The 24,308-nt window shown below is 42.0% G+C and overlaps 1 protein-coding gene across 10 annotated transcripts in view; it reads left to right on the top strand.

Annotated features, from left to right (window-relative positions):
* PLEKHM3 (pleckstrin homology domain containing M3) overlaps window positions 1-24,308 on the top strand; it is a 173,796-nt gene that overhangs the window by 16,209 nt on the left and 133,279 nt on the right. For all 10 annotated transcript variants that reach the window (XR_006888200.1, XM_046658199.1, XM_046658202.1 and 7 more), the window contains exon 2: window positions 5,253-6,172. Coding sequence is in view for 9 of the 10 variants with exons in the window: in XM_046658199.1 (XP_046514155.1) it covers window positions 5,566-6,172 (607 nt within the window). In the remaining variant the exon portion in view is untranslated. The remainder of the gene's footprint in view (window positions 1-5,252; window positions 6,173-24,308) is intronic.

Genomic DNA, 24,308 nt, shown 5'->3' with positions numbered 1-24,308 from the left:
CCTAACCTCTGCCTCCTCTCTTTAGGGGCTGAACTAGATCTGCTGAACTAGATCTTCTAGGCCAGGAATTGGCAAACTGCAGGCTGCTGGAGAATCTGGCCCTCTGTCTGTTTTTGTTTGTTTGTTTTTCATCATGATAAAAACACATAAAATTTACCATCTTAACCATTTTAAGGCCAGTAGTGTTAAGTATATTCACACTGCTGTGAAACAGATCTCCAGAACTTTTTCGTCTTGCAAATCTGAAACTCTGTGACCTTCCCCCCCTCCCCAGCCGCTGGTAACCACTGTCCTACTCTCTGTTTCTAGGAATTTGCCTGCTTTAGATAACTCATATACGTTGAATCATACAGTATTTGTTTTTTTGTGATTCGCTTATTTTACTTAGCATGATGTCCTTGAGGTACATCCATGTTGTAGCATGTGACAGGATTTCCTCACTTTTTAAGTCTGAATAATATTCCATTGTATGTGTTTACTACATTTTGTTTCTCTTCTCTGGCTATTTTGTAAATATAGTTTTATCAGAACACAGACATGCCCATTCATTTCCATATTGTCTATGGCTGCTTTCCCTACTCCAGCAGAGTTGAGTAGTCGCAAAAGTGATTGTATGGCCCACAAAGCCTAAACTATTCATTATCTGGCCCTATACAGAAAATGTTTGCTGACCCCTGTTCTACTGAGGAGATTCTGAAGGGTTAAGAGAAGTGACATGGAGGCTACATTAGAGAGAGGAAAGACAAGAGGCAGGAAGACCTTCCTGGGTATTAATTGAGCTCCCTCTGAGTATGTGGCTTTGTGGGAGGATACAGACGTGAATATGGGACTTGCCCTCAAGAAGCTTAGAGTCTAATCGAGGAGCTAAGAATGAGGCACTGGGGAGAAAAGACAACTTACAAAGTTGAGTCATTTAGTGATGCATTAGACATCCAGGGGAGGGAGGTACACGAGAAGACTGAGTCTTCAGGAAAGACTTCCTAGAGAGTTGGGATTTGAGATGGGTTGGATGGGATCAGTGTACGGTATGGAGGAGAGCATCAGCCTCCTCACTCATACCTTACAAATGAGGTAAGATGTTGACAGTATTTAGAGCTGTGTCTGGCATATGGTAAGTGCTCCACTAGAATAGAAGTTCCATGAGGGCAGGATTTGTATCTGTTTTGTTTACTCCTGTATCACCAGTGCCTAGAACACAGTAGCTGCTTCAATAAATATTTATGGAATGAATAAATCACTACAACTCTCAATAACTGTTTTTAGCTATTTAATTTGTACTGTGCAAATACAGGCAAAGAGCTGGATCACTCACATTGGTGTTTTAATTCATTTGTTACACTAACAAGTAATTTTTTTTTGGCATTGTTAAAGCAACAGCTGTCTTTATTGCTTATTGCTAGAATAGTCATGATGTGGTGAGAGGGCTGTGAGTCAGAGGTACTGACAACAAAGGGAAAAGTGGAAAAAGAAAACAATGTCAAGTGATCCTAAAGATAGCCACTCAAAAATGATTCATTAATTGGGGGCCGGCCCAGTGGCGTAGTGGTTAAGTTCACATACTCCACTTTGGTGGCCCGAGGTTTGCAGGTGTGGAGATCCTGGGCGCAGACCTATACACTGCTCTGCAAGCCATGCTGTGGTGGCATCCCACATGCAAAAGAGAGGAAGATCAGCACAGATGTTAGCTCAGGGACAATCTTTCTCATCAAAAAAAAAAAAAAAAAAACCTCATTCATTTATTCAACAAATATTTATTGAACTATAACTGTGTTCTGGGGGGGTCCAAGGATGAGCAAAATAGACAGTCGCTACCTAAGAGAGGATATTGATGTGGAAACTGGTAATTACAAATGTGACATGTGTAACTTACAGAAGTGCAGGTGCCATGGAAACTTAAACAAGGACTTTAACCTAGTCTGGGTCACTAGAGAATGCTTCCCTGAGGAAGTGGTGAGACTTGATTATTGTGTGTGACAAACTACTCCCAAACTGAGTATCTGAAAACAGTTTTTTTTGTCATGATTCTGGTTCACTGGGCTCTTCTGCACAGTCCTAACTTGAGATCTCTTGTGAGCTGCAGTTAGATACTGGCTGGGCTGGAATCAGCTGAAAGCTCACCTGGGCTGTCATCCAGGATGGCTTCTTCACTCCCATGTCTGGTGCTTCCGTGCTCCAACTTGAGGCATCCCTTTCAACAGAGTAGCCTGGACTTCCTATATATCGGCTCAGAGCTCTGAGAGATAGGAAGAGGAAGCTGCCAGGCTAGTTAATGGCTCACCTCAGATGGGCACAGCATTATTTCTACCACACTCTGTTGATCAAAACATCACAAGTTCTGCCAAGATTCAAGGGAGTGGAAAAATAAACTCACTTCTTGATGGAGGAGTAGCAAGTTCTCACTGCAGAAAAGCATATGGGATAGGAGATAGTGTTGTGGCCATCTGTAGAGAATACAGGTCTGTCAGCTGATGTTAGGTTGAAACCTGAAGGATAATTAGGTATTAGATGGACAAAAGAAGGGGGAGAGGGTAACCCTCAGCAATGGGAACAGCATGTGGGCAGGCCCAGCGGTCTGGCCTGTGTGACTGAGTGGAGGAACAGAGAAGAGTAGCAGGAAAGTGCTCAATCACATAGTGAAGAGTAGGAATTTTTAGAGTATGATTAGGAAGGGTAAATACATACTTACTCTGAAAGCAACAGGAATAGCTATATTTGTTCCAAATAGAGGCAACAGAAAGCACTTATAGTGAAAATCAAAATTGCTAGAATAGGAAGTACAGATTTAGCCTAGAGGATATGGAGTGGAGTGGGGGTGGGTCAGGGAAATCTTGCCCCAAATCACATAGCTAGTATGAGACGGAATTGGGCTTTGAACCTAGATCTGATTCTAGATCCACTAGATTGCTTTACGTGACTCTGCTCTCTTGTTCACAACTCTGCCTGTGGAAAGTCATTTTATATAATAAACTTGAAAATCGCTTGCTAACCAGAAAGTAATTTACTCTTCCTAAGTTCCTCCTAGCCATCCAGGTAAACACCTCCTTTTGAAGAATTTCTTAATATCTCCCTCACCTTCCCTGACAATTGACCCCTCTCTCCTTCCCCCACCAAATCTGTTTCCATCCTCTATCAAGGCAGTTTTTGGGTTTATTTTCTTACCTGGCTCATCCTGAAAGACTGTGAGCCTTCTTAGGGTAAGAGCTGTGTCTTATTCATCGTTTCGTCTTTCGTGTCTTATATCTGGTGTGACCTTAATAAATGATGAGTGGTTAGGTAGATGAGTGGTTTCCAGAATCCTTTGTTAAACAGCATTGAAACAGTTCTCAAGTTGAATTCTTACTGCCCTTTAATGATTAAATGAGGCAATGCATATGGAAGTGTCCATGAGACCTGGTAATCTCTATGGGCCTCAGTGTCCCTTTCTATGAAAGGCTGGGGTTAAAGGATGATCTCAAAGGTCCCTTCCTTGTCTAATAGCCTATGGTTTTAGAACTTGTGGGATAGAAGTGCTAGCAGTGGGATCGCAGTGCTAGCCCTCAGTTGTTATGGACTTACAACCAGCCTGAAAATATCCAAGCAGGGGGCACAGAGAGTATATGTTCCTAGACATTTTGTTTGAAAGTATTTACTCTCTCTTGAGTATGATTAAAGACTGATTTTTAGCACTAAGAAAATGAATATTCATGGTATAATCTTAGATGAATAATTTAGTGCTCTGCATCTTGGTGCCTCTTCCACTTCTACTTTGTTTATTATATTCATTTGAAATTTTAGTAAAGAAAGAACTAAAAGTTTTAATATTTATTATGTATTTCTTGTTCTTGTCTTGGGTGTACAAGATGAAACTGAAAAATCCAGTTTCCAAATTACAGAAGTAGTAAAAACCCTGTTGCATAATTCAGGAGGGTCAAGGCCTGTCTGTAGACACAGAAGAAAAAAGAAACAACCGTATTTGCAGCTAGAAAAATATTATAACTGATGTTTATTTCTAAAAATCAATCTGTACCTTGCTTCGTGAGTGCTACCATAATAAATATCAGAATATAAAAAGTAGACAAACTCATAATCGTTATCATTTTACAAGAGGTTAACCACAGAGTTCCTGTGAACTGCAGACTTTGATAGATTTAAAATAAGGGCCATATGTACTGGTTTTATTTACATACATTAAGCAATGTAGATTGGTACTGTTGATTTAAATGTAATGGCTTAATGACCTAAGTGCCAAAAATGATTTTAATTAACCATGAAACTTGTGCAGTTTTTACAAAGAAAGAACATCTATGTACCTTTGCAGCAACATGTAAGTGTTGCTAATTGCCTGGCTTTACCTATTTGTAAGTAATTAAAGGGAAAAAAAAGCCCTGGCCTAGTTGTTTTGTTTTTTGGTAAAGATACAAAGGTATATGTGGCTGTTGAGCACATGAAATTTGGCTAGTGTAACTGAGGAACTTTATTGATTTTCACAAATTTAAGTTTAAATAGCCATGTATGATTGATGTCTACTGCTTTGGACAGCATCACTATCAAGGTCTGCTCTAATTTGGCCTGGCCTTGGAGATCTGGTGTTTCCCAGAAAAGGTGAGTTAGTGCTCTTACAGGATTCTTTCTGCCCAGCCCCAAGGCTGAGCCTGTACTCCTAGGCCAGTCCTCAAAGTCTCAGGGAGTTTGGAGCCTGAAGCCTTTTCCAAGGTGACTGGAGGAATTCTGCTGTCCATAGTTGTCATTAGGTATCATGTAATCTACAGCTCTGAAGCACAAGCACAGTAACATTCAGGCTTACTAAAACAGTAGAGCCTCCCTCTCTGCTCCCCCCTTGCGCCTTCAAGTCCAGCAACTCATCAGAGCTTTCAAGGTTTGTGAAAGGACTCATGTGTATATGACTTTCAGACTGATTACAATATAGCCCCAGTCACAGAATTCCTAGTCGTTTTTGCTTACTATTTTAGGTCAACATGACAGAGATTTGTCAGGGCAGTCTTTTCACAACTGCTCTCAAAGCCTTCTCTGTGAGTAAAAGCTGTTGACTTTAGTTCCCCTTATCAAGTGTTCCAGCCTGCTTTGTGTAAGTTCTAATACAAAGTGGGTAGTGATGTGTACTCTTGACAGTGAAACTACTGTGTAGGTCTTGCTCACCTTTCAGCATGACTGCCAGAGAAGAGAAGTAAAGATGGGGCAGTAATGGGGCAGATTCGTGTACTATAGAATACAACAAACCATGTGCCAATGTTGTCCTGTTTATTTTCTTCCAGGAAATTAAGGCTTGCTGTGGCGTTGCTTTGACAAGCACTTCCTGTTGTCTTCCCTGTTCTCAGTGAAGAAGAGTCTCAAAGGAACATTTGTCTCCCTATACCTTTGTTAATGGCCATTAGCAGCTAGCAAATGCTTTTAATGACCAGGAAAACATCCACCACCCTTGTGCTTGGTCTGCTCCAGCAGTCGAATGAAGGTTTCTTCCAGTTGTTTCCAGAACTCTATTGCTGAAGCCCCTCTCTCTTGGCTGAATGTTCATGAAGCCCTTTCCTGAGCCAGCTTAGGAGGCCTAGGCCTCTTGGAGCCTGTGACATGGAAGCTTTGGAAGTGGATGATATCAGCCCGGCTTTGGAAGTTACTGAAGATTTCTTTAGTACTTTCGATAATAAGTTAGAAAAGGTTGTGCAGCAAGCTGAGGTTTATGGAATTCAGGAAGTCCCTGAACTGGTGGGGCAAGAGGTCTTCAGCAATGTAGCAGACAATGGTGCTATCAGAAATGTTGCCTCCCTGGGCAAGGGGGGCATGATTTGGGACTCCTGTAAGAGCAGGCTGTTAGAAACCAAAGTTCAAAATGTCTTTCCTGCCAAAGAACAGTTTATGGTCCAGAAAGGGACAACCCCAGATAACCTATCCTGGGTGGAACAAAAGGAAGCGTCAACCTTTAATTTTTTCAACATCTGTCAGCGCCGGAGGGACAGACCTCGTTCTGTGAATGACTTATTGGATGAGACCTCTACCTTCAAGCCAGGGCATGCTCGATCAAGGTCAGATATTACCCAGGTGGACTGGAGGGTAGTCCTTAAAAGCACACCTTTGCAGCAGCAGCGGCAGCAGCCATCGCTTCAGGGCCCTTACTTCACCAGGCCGTCGTGTCTGTCACCCTCACCAAATAAGGTAGAAGATGCTCAAGGAAATACTGGTATGTTTTTATATCTGACTGCTACTCAACAATCGTTGATTTTCCTTTGTTTCTCCTCCATTTACCTCGTGAGATTTTACTCTCCGATAGCCATGTCTGGCTTCACTCACTTAAGCTCCCTCTTCCATTTACTTCTGTGCTTAGCTGGCGTCTACAGTCTTTACTGTCTTTGTGAGAGGTCCTAAGTGAAAGACTACTGTGGTTAATTTTCCCTCTCTAATCTTGGAGGTTAGAATTAGGATATTTTCACAGTTAGTATGGTATTTCCCTTTGAACAGTGTGTGACACACTCATTCACATCAGTGGGTGCTCATTGGATCACACATGGGGCTTCGCCTTGTGCTGTGCAGGATTTAAAGATGTGTGAAGATGACCCCTGCTGGAAAGAACTTCTCATTTAGCAAGGGGATCAGCCACTCCAGAAACTCAAGAAGGCATCCAGTATGGAGGGACAGTAGAGGGTCACTTGAAATTTCTGTGAAGGAACTTCCGTTTTACTCTACATCATTGAGATTTCTTTCAACGAGTGACAGCAACTATAGGAGGATAGAGGAAGGAGAAGACACTTTGGGCTGGGCTTGTCAGGAAGAGCTTGTAGAAGGTCTTGGAACTTGAGTTGGACCTTGAAGGACATGAAGATAAAGAAAGAGAGTCATAATAGGGACACTCAGTCAGGACAGGATCACGGTGTGAACAAAGGTGAGGAGACGAGAGGTGCAGAGGAGAGCAAGTTGAGCCTTGTGAGGAGAGCAGAAGATCCCGTGGTGAGTAGTGGAGGGAAAAGGTTGGAGTGGCTGGTTCAGATCTCATGATGTAGGGCCTTGAGTTTCTTTTTTCTTCATACTTTATGTACACACATGTGCACATGAATATGTACTTGTGTACTCACACAGGAACTTTCTCTTCTATGAGACATAACAAACCATCTTTTTGTTTCTCCCAGCATTTTGCTTCAAGATAACCTCATTTGTACAGGCTGTCGATTTCTATTACTGATGATTCTTCAATCACCCCATTCAACCTTTGATTTAGATGGCTTCTCCTCAATTAACTGAGCAGACTATTTTATGTACTTCACTGCTATTTTAGTATTACTTTAATCTCTAATCATTGCTTGGTTTTCCTTTGATACATTTAACATTTTAATTAATAAAATTTAGTTTCTAAGTGTAACTTGAAGCAAGGATATAGTTTAGTATATCCATTAAGGAATACAGTATTCCTGTCTGTGAGGTGCCACATTACTTCTCTGTCCAGTTCAAATCCATCCTTTAAAATACTTTTTTTCCCACTCGGATTCATGACTTGTAATTCCTTGTCTTTTCTCTGAGACTTTCACCCGTCCTCTGTAACATCTAGTCAAGGGTGGTGACCGTGGGAGTGAGAAGAAAAGGATGTTATAAAGCACTGATTATAATAGCTCACAGATTAGCTGTTAGAGGACATTAACTATTAGCCCTGTGACCCCCGGAGCCTGGCAGAATGAGAGCTTAGCCTTGAGCTCTTGTATAGACAGGTGTACTCGTTGATGAGCAAATAATCTCAGTTGTTTTTTTGGTTTCTTGGAGTTCACATAGATTTTTATCACTAAAGTATCATAACCAGTCTGAATCCCTGGCATAACCGAAGTTAAGAGGGTGTGTATTTCCAGTTTTATTTTTCTGTCTTGTTCAGATTATAAACGCAAGGATCAGGGCTTGGTTAGGTTCTCTCTTCAGTGTATGACAGATCATGACTATTATTTTTTAATTCTCAATTTTAAAAAAAGTTGAATATTAAATGATGTTGAAATATAAGGACTGAGTGGTATTTTGAAAAGTAACCTGTAACAAGTGGCCTTTGCAGGTATTGATATAATATCACCAGGCTGCCTTTTGGTCATCCATGGGATACACATCCCAGTAGGAATTAGCAAAGTCAGGCAAATGGTGTGCCAAGTTGCTGACACGTTTTCTTTCTGGCTTGCTCTGGCGGGCAGGCAAGATAAATCATGTTTTTATTGTTCACCAGGTGAAGGGCCACTGGTCACCCATTCTCGGGCTGGGGTGGAGAGGAGTTTTAGATATGTGGCTGGTCACCCACTTTGTTGACTGTAATTCTCACAAGGCTTTGGTGGGGATGTGCCAACACCCAGGTGCATACTAGTCAAAATCAGCCCAGACCTTTGACTAAAGTTTACTTTAAAACCTTTGAAATTAGTGATCCAGAGTGAAGAAGGGGTATTGTTTCTCCTGAAGGAACATGCCAGGAGCAAAGGGAAGGCAGTGTGGGATGGTGGGAGCTGGAGATGTGGGGTCAGGCCAGAACTCCTCCTTGAGCCTCAGACTCACATATGCGACTGCCTGGTGAACATGTCTGCTGGAGTGTCCCACAGGCACTTAAAATTCGTAGTGTCCAGAAGTGACCCATCATCCTCACATCTCCTCCTCCTGCTGTTCTAAAAGTTCACAAGGATTAATGAGAGGCTGGGGGCTCCTCAGAAGGAGTACAGTTTAGTCCAGTTGGTTTCCTTTGAGGAGGTCAGCTTGGTGTTGCATCTGGCTCTGTCACTCTCTGACTTATGAGCTTGATTACTGCATGGTCTCACATTTTCTCCAGTTGATTTTTTTTTTTGTTTCTGGGTCCTTTTCTGAGCTTACCTTGAGTAGTTTAAAGACTTACCAGGAGTGGTGCTTCTCTTTCTTATCTGCCACTTCCTCTTTTTCTGCCCGCTTCATGCCCTCTCTTTCCACCCATAACAAGCCCAAGGGTCTTCTTCAATAGGTAGGGCTTCTGTGTCTTCTGCCTCATTTGGCAATGAATACCTGGGCTTTTAAGCCTTATGGAAGATAAATGCTGCTTTGGTTATAAAGTGAGTCAAATTCTGGCTCAATGTGGGCAGTGGGGAGATAGTGAGCAGGCCTGTCTGAAGAAGGCCTTCTCATCAAACAAGGTAGCATATTGGTTAAAAACACTGATTCTAAACCTGGACTGTTAGGGTTTCGTCTTTGTTCTAGTACTTAGTAGCTGTGTAACATAGGGCAAGTTTCTTAATCTCTTTGTGCCGCCTTTTTTTTTTCTTTTTGCCATAAGATGTGGGATAATAATAGTGCTTACCTCAATATCTTGTGAGTGTTAAATAGGTTAAAACATCTAAAGTCCTTCTTAGAACCATGTTTGGCACATAGTAAACACTTAATAAATGTTTTAAATGTTTAATAATACTAGTTTTACTATTACTAGTTGAATTTGAAACTCATCAGTGAGAGTCAGGGACACTACCAGTCACTCCTGGTTTCCCTGACATAGTCTCTTCCATAAAATGGCCTCACAGTAAATGTTTCTTTTTTTTTTTTTAAAGATTGGCACCTGGGCTAACAAGTGTTGCCAATCTTTTCTTTTTTTTTTTCTTTTTCTGCTTTATCTCCCCAAACCCCCCCTGTACACAGTTGTATATCTTTAGTTGCAGGTCCTTCTAGTTGTGGGATGTGGGACGCTGCCTCAACGTGGCCTGACGAGCAGTGCCATGTCCGTGCCCAGGATCCGAACCCTGGGCCGCCGCAGCGGAGCGCGCGAACTTAACCACTCGGCTACGGAGCGGCCCCTAGTAAATGTTTCTTGAGTTGCCCTTCATGCAGTGTACTTTCTCATAGCTGTTCGCCAGTTTGTGGTGGGAAATAGGCTGTTCATCTCCTCTCTCACACTGGTTTGTGCTCTCTGCTTACTGTCTTCCAACCAGAGTCTGTGGTCCCCAACGGAGGGAGGGTTTGTTACACGCTGTTTTATCCTCAGTACGTAACAGTGCTCTGAACATAGCATGTGCTCCAAAAATGGTTTTAAATGTGGAGTGAATGTAATTCTGAGAAGACTCAAGCTGACAAATTAAAAACATTAACTGTCTTAGCTGGTTTGTGTCTTTTGGGAGAAAGAACAACTCCACCCTCTTTTCTGCAGGTCTTGCACCATCATCGAGCATTTCATACCTTGCACATCTTCTCTGTGAAGCTCTGTAGCAGCAGTGGAAAATGAAGATTTGCACTATCCTTGTGATAAGAGAAAATCAAATGGTTGTGGTTTATAATGTGGCCCCTAGTGTTGGAAGAATGTTGCTCTGGCCCAGGAGGAGTATCCGATACCATCTCAGATCCCTGGGTGCAGAGGCACAGTTAGGATTCCCCATCATAGAGGAATATGACTGCGGTTTGATGAGCACAAAGCCTGGTGAGATCGTTGTGTTTACCCTTTAGCCTTGCTCAAGTTGGCAGTTGTTGGAGATGGTTTTGCATTGTTCCTCAACTTTCTCTGTTCCCTGGTGGTGTTTCTTTACAGGAGATCATTGTTTAGGATTTGAGGATCCCTTTTTCCTAGGTTCTTGGGATGTATGAGAGCAGAATGCGTCAAACAGATTAACAACCTACTTATTACGGCAAAGCCAACATCTGAGCACTCGGTGTGTTTGTCCCAGGTTGAGCGCCCAGGTGGAAAGAAAAGGAGCACATGGCAGCAGCAGCAGCTGACACTGGCTTTGTACACTGACTGCTTTACAGGTAGCAGCTTATTTAACTCATATAACACTCCTGTGATACAGGTATTTTTATTGACCCCATCCTAAAGATGATGAAACTGAGGCATAACTTGCTTTTAGTCCCGCGGCCAGTAATGAGTGGCACCTCGATTTGAACCCAGGCAGTTTTCCTCCAGAGTCCATGCTCTTGACCACCAAGTTTGGCTGTATCCTTGCTTTGGAAGCCAGTAGTCTTCGGTCTCCAGAACCCTCCACTTGAAAAGCCTTTCTGGCCCTCCGTCTCTCTGGGGGTAGAGATGGGAAGTAGTGTGGAAGAGAAAGACCTGGATAATGTTCATCAAACTAAAATTAATCCCTCAAGAGATGAGTGGTGAGGAAAAGCTGAGACACACCAAAGCAGTCTACCTAAACGAGGGTCATCTCCTGCATTTAACACTCACTAGAGTACGTGGATAGTGCAGAGGTGTCACAGCTCTTCAGGGGACTGGGAAATCTGCAAAAGGGAGATTCACTTTGCCTTTCACATTCTTTTAGTTTTATTTTATTTTTTTTAAAGATTGGCACCTGAGCTAACATCTGTTGCCAATCTTCCTTTTTTTTCCTTTTTTTCTTCTTCCCAAAGCCCCCCAGTACATAGTTGTATATTCTAGTTGTAGGTCCTTCTGGTTGTGCTATGTGGGACGCTGCCTCAGCATGGCCTGATGAGCGGTGCCATGTCCGCGCCGGGGATCTGAACCAGTGAAACCCTGGGCCGCCAAAGTGGAGCATGTGAACTTAACCACTCGGCCATGGGGCCGGCCCCATGCCTTTCACATTCTTGAATGTTAGCTATGCAGAGAGCTTAAGTAAACCAGCCTGCATGGGTGTGACCATGGAAAGAGGGCTCACTTCTTGCCCCACCTTTGGCTGCCTGTTTCAGTCTTTCTTCAAAGCCTGTGAACACATTCTAGAGATTGCATTGCCCAGGCAGAGACAGGCCTAGGACAGACTCTTAGGATGGGATGTTGCCTGTGCTAAGTGGATGAAGAGTACTGCCAGTGGGTCCTACTGGGTGAATGGGATGTGGCTTGAATCCAACCTAGTTAATACATCTGCATTACTGAGGATTGGGTAGGAATGCCAAAGAGATTAGCTCATAAACTGTTAGGAAAGAAAGGATCTAAGGTAAGATGGCAACAGAGGCAGTTGTTTCTTTCTTTTTTTTTTTTTGTGAGGAAGATTGGCCCTGAGCTAACGTCTGTTGCTAATCTTCCTCTTTTTTTTTTTTTTCCTCTCCCCAAAGCTCCAGTATATCCTAGTTGCAAGTCATTCTAGCTCTTCTATATGGGATGCTGCCACAGCATGGGTTGATGAGTGGTATGTGGGTCTGCGCCCAGGATCCGAACCAGGGAACGCTGGGCCGCCTTAACGGAGCGCACGAACTTAACTGCTATGCCATGGGGCCAGCCCCGAGGCAGTTGTTTCTAAAGAGTCTCAAGGTAGGTGGTGGAGACCAAAGCTTCCTCAGGGTCAGCTCCATTCCTTACTGCCATCCCAGTGTCTGCCATGCCCTGGGCAGATGTGGTGAGGTGAGGGAAGGCTGATCCCACCACCAGAATGGCTGAGTTCTACTTCCAGCACTAGTTCTATACAGACGTGCTCTTGACCAGTATCTATACTCAGCTGTTTACTCCTTTGTATCACTGTCATCCAGTTCTTGTTCACTGAGTAATGGTACAGCCATAGGCACTGGGGAGTTTCCCAGAGAATAAAGAACACCAGGGTCCTAGCATCATAGAATTACAATCCAAATATAAACATGTACCAAGGGAAAAACATAAAAAGTCATATGAATATGTGGACACTAGATATGTTGTCAATTTGAAAAATAGTTATATACACACACTTCTACGTAGAATTGTGTACACATAGTATAGGAAGGTGAGGCTGTATTTGGGTTGCCAATATTTTGTTGAGGATTTTTGCATTTATGTTCATCAGTGATACTGGCCCATAGTTTTCCTTTTTCGTGTTGTCCTTGTCAGGCTTTGGTGTCAGAGTGATTTTGGCCTCGTAGAATGTGTTAGGAAGTGTTCCATCTTCCCTAATTTTTTGGACTAGCTTGAGAAGGATAGGTATTAAATCCTCTCTGAAAGTTTGGTAGAATTCCCCAGGGAAGCCATCTGGTCCTGAGCTTTTATTCTTTGGGAGGCTTTTGATTACTGTTTCAATCTCTTTACTTGTGATTGGTCTATTCAGATTATCTATTTCTTCTTGATTCAGCTTCGGGAGGTTGTAAGAGTCTAAGAATTTATCCATTTCCTCTAGATTGTCCATTTTGTTGGCATATAGCTTTTCATAGTATTCTCTTACAATCTGTTATATTTCTGTGGTAGCCATTGTTGTTTCTCCTCTTTCATTTCTAATTTTATTTATCTGAGCTTTCTCTCTTTTTTTCTTTGTAAGTCTGGCTAGGGGTTTGTCAGTTTTGTTTATCTTCTCAAAGAATCAGCTCTTTGTTTCATCGATCCTTTCTACTGCCTTTTTTGTTTCAATAGCATTTATTTCTGGTCTGATTTTTATTATTTCCCTCCTTCTGCTGACTTTGGGCTTTGTTTGTTCTTCTTTTTCTAATTTGGTTAGGTGTAGTTTGAGATTGCTTATTTGTTATTTGTTGCTTGTTTGTTAAGGTGAGTCTGTATTGCGATGAATTTCCCTCTTAACACAGCTTTTGTTGCATCCCATATGAGTTGCTATGGTTGGTTTTCATTTTCATTTGTCTCCAGATATTTTTTTATTTCTCCTTTAATTTCTTCAGTGATCCATTGGCCTTTCGGTAGCATGTTGTTTAGTCTCCACATCTTTGTCCCTTTCTCAACTCTTTTCTTGTAATTATGATCAGAAAAGATCCTTGTTATTATTTCAGTCTTCTTAAATTTATTGAGACTTGCCTTGTTTTCCAACATATGGTCTATCCTTCAGAATGTTCTGAGCGCATGTGAGAAGAATGTTTTCTGCTGTTTTTGGATAGAGAGTTCTATATATGTCTATTAAGTCCAAGTGGTCTAGCCTTTCATTGAATTCCACTGTTTTCTGGTTGATTTTCTGTCTAGATGATCTATCCCTTGATGTGAGTGGAATGTTGAGGTCCTCTACTATTGTTGTGTTGTTGTTAATATCTCCTTTTAGGTTTGTTAATAGTTGCTTTACATACTTTGGTGCTCCTGTGTTGGGTGCATAGATATTTATAAGTGTTATTTCTTCTTGATGGAATGTCCCTTTGATTATTATATACTGCCCCTTTTTGTCTCTCTTTACCTGTCTTGTCTTGAAGGCTACTTTATCTGATATAAGTATTGCAACATCTACTTTCTTTTGTTTGCCATTAGCTTGGAGGATTGTTTTCCATCTCTTCACTCTGAGCCTGTGTTTGTCATTGGAGCTGAGATGTGTTTCCTGGAGGCAGCATATTGTTGGGTCTTCTTCTTTAAACCATCTCAACACTCTGTGTCTTTTTTTGGAGAATTCAACCATTTACATTTAGGGTGATTATCCATATATGAGGGCTTAATGCTGCCACTTTATCGCTCATTTTCTGGTTCTCCTGCATTTCCTTTGTTTCTTGTCCTGTGTATTTTGGTCTACCAATTGAGTTATATAGTTTTTTATGTTGTGTTTCTTTGTTTTCTCCTTATTTATTATTTGTGTCTCTGTTCTGCTTTTTTATTTAGTGGTTACCATGAGGTTTGTATTCAAAATCTCACAGATAAGCTAGTCCATATCCTGATAGCCTCTTATTTCCTTAGATTAAACCAATTCACTCCCTTTCCTCTTCCCCTCATAAGTTATTTTTCTCATGTCTTATTCCATCTTGTGTTTTGAGTTCGTGATTAAAATGACAAGGTTATCTTTGTTTTTGGTGTTTTCCTTCCCTTTATCTTTAATGCTATTCTTGAGTATTTGCTCACCTGTTCTGATGTATAGCTACAATTTTCTGATTTTGTCTACTTCTCTCATTACTCGATGCATTGTAACCCCTTTATCCCCCTTTTTCAGGGATGGGGCCTTCTTGAGGATTTTTTGTTGGGGGGAGGGGGTCTCGTGGCTATGAATTCCCTTAGCTTTTGTTTATCTGGGAAAGTTTTTATTTCTCCATCATACCTGAAGGATATTTTCACTGGGTAGAGTATTCTTGGCTGAAACTTTTCGTACCTCAAAGATTTGAATATGTCATTCCATTCTCTTCTAGCCTCTAAGGTTTCTGCAGAGAAATCTGCTGAAAGCCTGATAGGGGTCCCTTTGTAGGTTATTTTCTTCTGCCTTGCTGCCTTTAGTATTTTTTCTTTGTCATTCACTTTTGCCAGTTTCACTACTATATGCCTTACAGTAGGTCTTTTTACGTTGACATATATAGGAGATCTGGCAGCCTTTTCTGCAAGGATTTCCATCTCTTTCCCTAGGTTTGGGACGTCTGCTATTTCTTTGACCAAGCTTTCTGCTCCATTCTCCTTCTCTTCACCTTCTTGAATACCTACAATTCTTATGTTGCATTTCCTTATTGAGTTGGATATTTCTCAGAGACTTTCTTCATTTTTTTTAGCCTTAGTTCTCTCTCCTCTTCTATCTGGAGCATTTAAACATATCTGTCTTTGATTATGCTGATTCGCTCCTCTAAGATGTCTGCTCAAGTGTTCAGGGAATCCATATTTTGTTTTATCTCATTGATTGTGTCTTTCATCTCCAATATTTCTGATTGATTCTTCTTTATAGTTTCAATCTCTTTTGTGATGTGTGTTCAGTAGGTCCTGAACTCGTTGAATTGTGTTTCTACTTTCTCTTTTAACTTGTCAGATTTTTGATGATAGCGATTTTGAATTCTCTGTCATTTAGATGTCATATTTCTGTGTCCTCAGGACTGATTTCTGGGTACTTGTCATTTTCTCTCTGGTATGAAGGTTTAATACAATTGTTGGTACTGCTACTGGGCGTGGCTCTGTTTTTGTGCATCAAGTTGTTATTTGGTTGCAGTTACCACCTATCACTACTGGGTGGGGGTCAAGAGCCGCATATTCTGAGCCCTCTGTGTTCTGCCAAGATCCCAGGTGGTGGAGTGGGCACTGGGTGGGTGGGGGGGGAGGGGCACTTTCTCCTGCATGCTCTCAGAATTTTCTCATTCTGCCCTCGCTATCTGCTCTCCCCAGATGTTGGCCTGATAAGATCACCCCCGTTAGCTTTCACCTTGGTAGGGGCTTTCCCCAAGGCTATGAGGGCCCTTGGGGATCTTTTATGTTCCCATGAACGAATGTCCCCTCCCCCCATTCCTTCCCTCTCTGAGGCCACTCACGGTCCCAGGTCCCAGTCTTTTGAGGAGGGAGTGAAGTTTCCCTTCACCTAGTTCCACCTCCTCCAAGGGGGACTCCTGTCTCTCCACCCTCCATCGTATGGCTGTGTGAGTCTCTCACACGTCTTTTGTGTTGTGTTTGGATGTCCTCTGTTGGAGTATGAATGTCTTTTTCCTTTTATGGTGGAGGGGAGACGTTACCAGGAAAGCTCTCTCCGCCATGCTGCTGACGTCACTCATGATTCCCCTTTCTTCACAAAAGCAAGTGTAAATTTTATAAAGCATCCAGAATGTTCCTAACCCTACCACCCCCACCTTTCCTCGCCCCATCTGTATGCCATTTGTGAATATGCCCTGTGCTTCTAGGCTTCTGGACCCTTGCTCACACTGTGTCTTCATCCAGAATACCCTCCCTGTCCTTTTAACTTTTCAGAATCCTCCCTTATATTTCAAGGACAAGTTCAAATGCCACATCCTCCCTAAGACCTTTCCATATTTTTCTCATTAAAATTCTTTTTTTCTTTCACTTTATTTACACAGCTCATTTTATGCTGCTGCATATTGTAGATAGTTGCATGTACATCCATCTCCCACACTAGATTGGAAGTTCTTTGATGATATGAACCATATTATAGAAAACTTTGTATTGTACCAAATATGAGCTTATGCAAGGTGTATCTCTTGGTGCTTGGAAAATCAGGACAGTACAGTTTTGGTGGGGTTTTTTTCCCCAAAATGGAAATCCCCTCTCTTTCCTTTTTCCTTACTTATAGCTTGACTCAAGTTGAATGAAGTTTGTTATTATTAATACTGTCAATAAGAGCTATTATTTAATGGGAGTTAACTTTACTCTTAGCCCTTTGCTAAGAAGTGTTCATCCATTATCTTATTTAATGTTCACAATAGTTTAATATGATAGATGATATTGTTCTGATTTTACAAATGAGGAAACTGAGCCATAGAGCACATAGCCAGTATGTGGTGTGGCTGACATCCAAGGCAGGCTTCACCCTGGAGGCCACGCAGAACCGCTCTGCAATAGTGCCTCTCAGGCCTGAGGAAGTTAGGTCCCATTCTCTTCACCGTGAATGAAACAGTGTGATCTAGATGGAAAGTCTGGAGGTTGGAGTTCCACTCTCAGCTTGCACACTTTGTGGTATGACTTTGGCCAGGTCATTTTGTTTCCTAGAACCTCTGTCCAAATCTGTTAAATCAGTTAGAATTTTTTCAGAAGCAAGTAATAGAATACTCAACTGAAAGTAGCATAAATAGTAAGGCCATTTATCATCTTACTTTTTTCATCTCTCTAACAGATAGCTATTGAATGCTTAGTGAATATCAAGCACTGTATGCAATAAACATGTGAGAAGTCCAGAGGTAGGTGGTCCCAGCGTCATCAAGGATCTGGGCACTTTCCGTCTTTTTGCCCTGTTATTCTCAGTATATTGGTGATGTCTGTTCTGTCCTCTCATTGATGCTACAGCAGCCCCAAGGACCATTTTCTCATATATCAACAGCCAAAGTAAGGAAAGGAAAGCAGGGCAACCCCTTCTGAGTCTTTTCCCAGAGGCCCCCAATAGTACCCCCTCAGTAGCCAGAACTGGGTTGCATGCCCAGCCTGAAAGGAAAATCTCTGGCAAAGAAAAACGGTGTTATTCTGATTGGGTTAAACAGATCATGGTTCTTTCCGTGGGACCAAGGAGAGCCCATCTTCCCTGAGCATATGCCACCATGCCTGAGCAAAATTAGGTTCTGTTGGAGAGAAGGGGAAGAACTAGCCAGCGGGACAGGCCACCAACAGATTCTACCCCAGATGGGGCTAGGGGAAAGAGATTTCTAATTCCTTTTGGCTCTAAGTTTCTATGATTTTGTGTTATCCAAAGATATGGCCATGGAATGCCATTTATCTTAAAATCTGGTGGCCCTAGTCTGGGAAATTCTTTAATTCCTATAGATCAGAGAAACAGAATGAAAAGCTCACCATGGCATAGAATGAGCATAGTTTGAAAGCTGATGTTCGGAATTGTTTTTTGGGTCAAAAAGTTCTGTAAAGACTGGAGATTACCCTTGTCACAGAGGGCAGAAACCTTCTGCGTTTAAGAAGTTGGGTCTATAATCTCCTAGTCTGGCTCACACTTGAGAAGTGAAATTGACCAGGTCTTTGCCCATAGCAAAGAACTTAGATGGAAAAGATCCCTAAGTTCATGTGTCTGGCTAATAGGTAACTAGATATGTTACAGGTCTATTTCTATTAAAGCTTACATAGATAATATGTCTTTCTGTTAGGTTTATGAAGGGAAAACCAATGGGATATTGTCTTTCACCCATAAAGAAAGATCTCCAAAGTAGCTCACAGAAAAGATATCACTTGAACCTAGTTCATTTCTACCAGAATAAGTTTGTTAACAAGTATCTGTGAGCACTACAGTGGCCAGCACTGCATGAGGGTTGTGGACCATATTTAAAATGTACAAGACACAGCCCCGCTTTGGTTCCTATAGCATCATTCTCTTCATGTTCTTTGCTGTGGACTTTTGTGTTACGATTAATGTAGATCCTGTTAATTTTACTTCTCTCATGTGCCTCTAATGAGGAGAAGAAAGACCTTAAATTAGTTCATTTTTTCCTCCTAGTTTTTGGCTTAAACACAGTTGAATACTATAGCATGAAACAAATGGACTTGGAAAACTATGTTTGTTAACCAGGAATGTAAACAAAAGAGATGGTTGTGATCTAGAATGTCAGAGAAGGGGCCACCATGGTGGCTCAGCGGTTAAGTTCATGGGTTCTGCTTTTGCAGCCCAGGGCTCGCTGGTTCAGATCCCGGCTGCGGATCTATGCATTGCTTCTCAAGCCATGCTGTGGCAGGTGTCCCACATATAAAGTAGGGGAAGATGGGTACGGATATTAGCTCAGGGCCAGTCTTCCTCAGCAAAAAGAGGAGGATTGGTGACAGATGTTAGCTTAGGGTTAATCTTCCTCAAAAAAATAAAATAAAATAAATAGAATGTCAGAGAAGTCTTCCTTGAGGAAGAGATGTTTCAGCTAAGCTTTGAGGATGGAGCAAAGCCAAGATGGAGATGAAGACAGCCTGTGTGTGGGATGGCCAGGAGGCTAAGCTGGAACAGGGCTGCATTATAGAGAGTAATGGGCTGAGGTTGTACAGGACTTTCAAACCCAGACAAATAGAATTAATGTGATATGTTTGGCAAGAAGCCCTTGAAAATTTCTTGCAAGTCAAGATTGAAAGGATATTTCACAAGAAGTCTGGAAGTTGGCCGACGGGACAGGTAGTGGGGGAGGTAGCAGGGAACCTCCTTCCCTGCAGCATCTGTGTCCATGAGAAGGACGCCATTAGAATAACGCTCTTGGCCTGCCTGCCCCTCTGCACACTCCACCCTGGGAGCAGTGACTTATGGCAGGTTTGGGAGAGGTGCCAGGCGAGTGTAACTCAGCCTCTCACAGGAGGCACTAATTCTGGTCTGCTCTCCAGACCTGCCCCTCCACCGAGCAGCCTTTCATGGGCAGTCCCCAGGAGGGGAGCCCGTGGTGACCCAGTGCTGCTTGTGACCTGGAGGTAAGTCTGTATAATCCTGGGCTTCCATTTGTTGCTATACACCTAAGCTGTGTCCTCCAGCTGGCTGATGTTTTGATCCCCATGTGTCTGACTACCTCTGTCAGTCTCAGTTGGTTTAAAACTTGGGTGAAGAAAAGGGATGCTATTTATTGGGTCCCCTCAGGCCCTAATGGTACATGGATGGATTGGTAGATGGAAAGAGTTGAGGGGATGGAAACCAATTAGAAGGCTCTGCCAGTCATCATGATGTGAGGTAATGAGGGTGACTGTGGCAAAAGAGGAAGTGGGACTTGTGAAAAAAAGAGGGCCTCTAATTGGGCTGAAACTCTGTTGACAGGATCTGTGTCTGATTGATTTGGTATCTCCACAGGTTCTATTGTGGTCCTTTGTACATACATCCACAGATGTTTGGGGACCTGGGTATATGGGGGTGAGAAGGGTATCTAGACATCCTGGCCTCAAGGAGGAAAGAGTCCTTTGAAAGAACTGAAGCAGGTAGTAAGATAGAGAGGGAGTAAGGTGGAATAGGATGGCCTCACTGAGGATGGCACCTCTGAGGTGAACAACTGAAGGAGACGAGTAAGTCAACAGAACTGGGGAGAGAAGTTCCAAATGGAGGATATACCAACTTCAGAGGCCTTGAGGCTAGACTGTGCTTGGCTTGTTCAACAAATATATGAGGATTGTGGCTGGAGGGAGAGAAGGGATGTGAGACGAGGTCAGAGCAATAATCAGAGGCCAGATTGTGTAGAACAGGAAGTAGAAGCATTGTAAGAATTTGGAATCTGAAAGAAGATTAAGCTATAGGAGACGTAGGATCAAATGAATAATTTTTTGGTAGACACAGTAAACCTTAGGATATTGGAAGACAGGAGGAAAAGAAATTAGTAGAGGGATAATTTTAAGATGTTATAGAGAGAGAGATTCTGAAGAAATGGGAAGGAATTAGGTACAGAGTAGAGGTGGAAGGGTTAATTTAACAAGGAGGCAAGAAGTTTTCTTTTTTTGAGACCAGGACTAAAATAAGAAACATCTGTTGAACACTTATGATGTATCAGGCATCATTCTGAGAGCTGCTCTTTTCTTCCTCACAACAATACAATAAGGTAGTGCTGTTATTGTAGCCCCATTTTGAAGATAACAAAGTTGAGGCTGAGGGTAGGTAATTTGCCCATTGTCACACAGCCAGTAGGGGCAAAATTGCTATTTAAAGTTAGGCCAATATGCTCCAGCACCTGTGGTCCTAACCACTGTGCTCACAGCACTCTTACAGGACATTGGTTAGTATAGTGTTGAAGTAAAGCCAAGTATAGTGTATATAGAGCAGTGCACAAAGTGCTCCCTACTGTACGCAGAAAGAGACAGTGGAGTAGGTATCTGGGGAGAGGAAAGACACTGTGGAAAAATTGTTCTGGGGATTGTGTTTGGATCCATTGAATGAATAAAAGAAGAAATGTCAGAGTTAAAGATATGATAGAAGTTGAGCAACATGGAAATGTGTTTGACTGGTGCTATGGTCTGAATGTTTGTGTCTACCCAAAATTCATATGTTGGACTCCTAACCTCTAAAGTGATGGTATTTGGAAGTAGGGCCTTTGGGAGGTCCTCAGGTCATGAGAGTGGGGCCCTCATGAATGGGATTAGTGCTCTTATAAAAAAGAACCTAGAGAGCTCACTAGCCCCTTCCTCCACATGAGGTTACAGCAGAAAGATGGCCTTCTCTGAACCAGGAAGCTTGTCCTAGCAGACACTGAATCAGCTGGCACCTTGATCTTGGGCTTCCAGCCTCCAGAACTGTGAGAAATCAATTTCTGTTGTTTGTAAGCTACCCAGTTTATGGTATTTTGTTATAACAGTCCAAATGGACTAAGACACTTGGGTTAGTACTTCTTTATCTTCCTCAAGCATGCTAGGCTTACATAGAGAATATACATGATGGTAGTGATCCAGAGTTGGTGATTAAATCTGGAAAGTATGAGAAAACACGTTTAACTGTTGACCACAGAATCTAGAGGAGGAAGGAGTTCAGTAAAAAGAGGAAGAGACTATAACGGGTAAGGTAGAAGGTTTCTTGACTAAAGGCCCTTATAAGGATGGAGTAGAGGATAGGTGAGGTGGAAGAGTGAGAAAAATGCCTGTGCAGAGAATGAAGAAGTACCAAGGTGGAAGTTGGTAAGTATTTGATGATGAAGAGGTCTAAGAGGTCTAGGATATTACTCTTAGTGCAAGAGAGAATTAGGTCTCTGGAGTCAAGGAAGGTAAGGACCTGTATTGATAAAGATCCTAAAACCAGATGGCAAATACATAACATAAATCTTTTCCCACCTCAGCGATACCACAGTGCCTTTTCCCTGCTGAATCTGATGTGGTCTCAGTATCTTTCTCAGTACAGGGTTCCAGGCAGTCAATGAAAGTTGCCTTCTGTCTCTGTTCAGACAGTGCCAGAAGGGGTGGGTGGAGCTAAAAGTGGGTAGTCTGTAAGGAATGAAGTCCAGGAGTACCTCCAGAAGCCTAGAGGTTGTAACTAAGTGCAGAGAAGTGTGCAGTCTTGTAGGAGGAAGTCGGGCTGGCAGGTGGATGGATGGTTCTCAGGGAGCTCTGTGCCTCTGAGGAAGTCTTTTCACACTTTGCCATGCTCTAGACTGTCTGTGTAATGCCGGTGGCACCCAAGCCAGAGCTGTGAGGTGAGGTTGAACCCAGTGGCCACTGTCATCTGGGAAGCTGAGTTTGGGATCTGGAAGTCAAGAGACAATAGCAGCTGAGTACAGTTGGCATTGGCCATACATGAAGAAGAACCAGATTGTAGGAGTGACACTAGGGTTTCTCCTTTGTCTTCAGTTAATCAATCTGTATTGATCTAGAAGTCTCAGAGTCATTTGCCACAACCAGTTGGTAAGCACCTGGAGACCTTCTATCATTTTTGTGTCTCTAACAAAGCCTTGTGCCCAGCTTTGCACATAGTTGGCATTCGGTAAATGCGTGTCAAATTGCTTTGCCCCCTTATCTTTGAGCCCATATAACAGATGTAACTCCTGTTTCCCAGGCTTTTGGTTCTTAAAATCGTCTGTCCTTATAGGCTAGATAACCTGTAGAGAAACTGAAGACAGAGATGATCAAGGGCCAGAGAAATGTGATTTATCTGCTTGACTTAGAGTGGCCGTCGAGGTGGGCTTGTCTAGGACGGAGTGTTCTACGGTAGTGTTAGGAGTACTCCATTCACTCTCCATTTGGCTTTTTTTCACGTTTATTAATCTTGTTACAAGAACTTAAATGCTTTCTTTAAATTTGCCTAGATATTTTGATTTGGAATATTGGCACTCATGGGCTTTTGAGCTCTTTGATAACATTACACATTGAAAACAAAAAAACATTTAAAACGTAAAATGTTGCTCTTTCATTCTAACTATTGCCTGATCTTTGGAGTCCTGTTCATCTGACTTCATTTGCTGTACTAGCTCAGGCAGTCCAGATTTTCTTGGTAAAGGAGATTATCTGAATGTTTTATTTGTTGCAGTCTGGGATATGGTGGTTTTTAAAGAGACAGAGTTGCATAAAGTAACCAAAATGAAAGCACATAACAGTTCAGTAATTAAATAAGCTAATATATGTGAACACACCTAATTATTACTTATATTATTATTACACGTTTAATGTCTTAAAGGCTAGATGTCAAACGGTATACAAAGCCTGGGCAGGAGGATTGTGGGTGCTGGGGTGTGGAGGCAGAAGCTTATTTTTTTTTGCTTTGTTAAACTTCATACTGATTTTTTGGAATAATTTTATTATATCGTTTATTACCTATTTGATGAATGTGAAATAGTATCTGAAACATGAGTCATCAGAGTGGTGTAGCCATACTGCCTTGGGGGTTCAGAGGAAGACAGTTGTTTTCAACTAGAGGGGATGAAGAAAGTCTTCAGGAATAGGGGAGATTTTATCCTAGTTCTCACATGCGAGGAAAGCATGAATAAGCAGAGATGAGGGGAAATCTAGGCAGGTGGAACAGTGAGAGAAAATGCGTGAAGGTTGGGAGGGGTGGGTAATAGAAGGAGCGTCAGGTCCCCTGGCTGGAATGTGGGGGAGCGGAGTAGAGTGGCTGCGTTGTGTGAAAGGTGCCTGAGAAAACTTACAACAGAGGGATCGGGCTAATGTCCTCTGAACCTCCTGGTCAACCTTAATATCCCGAGAGCAGGACAACCACCTGTGACATACTCTTGCAAAAACAAAAACTAACTGAGCCTTGAGATCTAAATAGCAGTTGACAGAAAACATGGGAAACGGGAACATTTAAACAACCCATTTTAATTTTATTCCTTGTCTATTTTGCGCATATTAAAAGGAGAAGTGAAAGGCATTCAGTCAAGGGAATAGATGCCATCATAATAAAAATATAATTTGTTATAACGCCAAAATAACATGAAGATACACTCTGCCAAATCCAGAATATGAGAAATTCTACAGGACAAACGAACTAATTTCTTCAGTAAAAACATAGCATGAAAAAAAGGAGGAATCGAAAACTCTTAGAGATTTAAGGAAACTTAAAAGACATATCAAGCAAATCAATATGTGAACCTAATTTGAACAAACCATCTGTATTAAAGAAATTTTTTGAGACAACCTGTGAAACAGACACAGACTGATATTAGATAAGGAATTATTCATGGTATTGGATGTGAAAATGGTATCATAAATATTTTTTAAAGTTCTTATCTGTTAGATTAGAGATACACCC

This window comes from Equus quagga, chromosome 4, assembly GCF_021613505.1.
Source record: "Equus quagga isolate Etosha38 chromosome 4, UCLA_HA_Equagga_1.0, whole genome shotgun sequence".
NCBI classification, from domain to species: Eukaryota; Metazoa; Chordata; class Mammalia; order Perissodactyla; family Equidae; genus Equus; species Equus quagga.
This window is presented reverse-complemented; position numbering and strand designations above follow the sequence as displayed.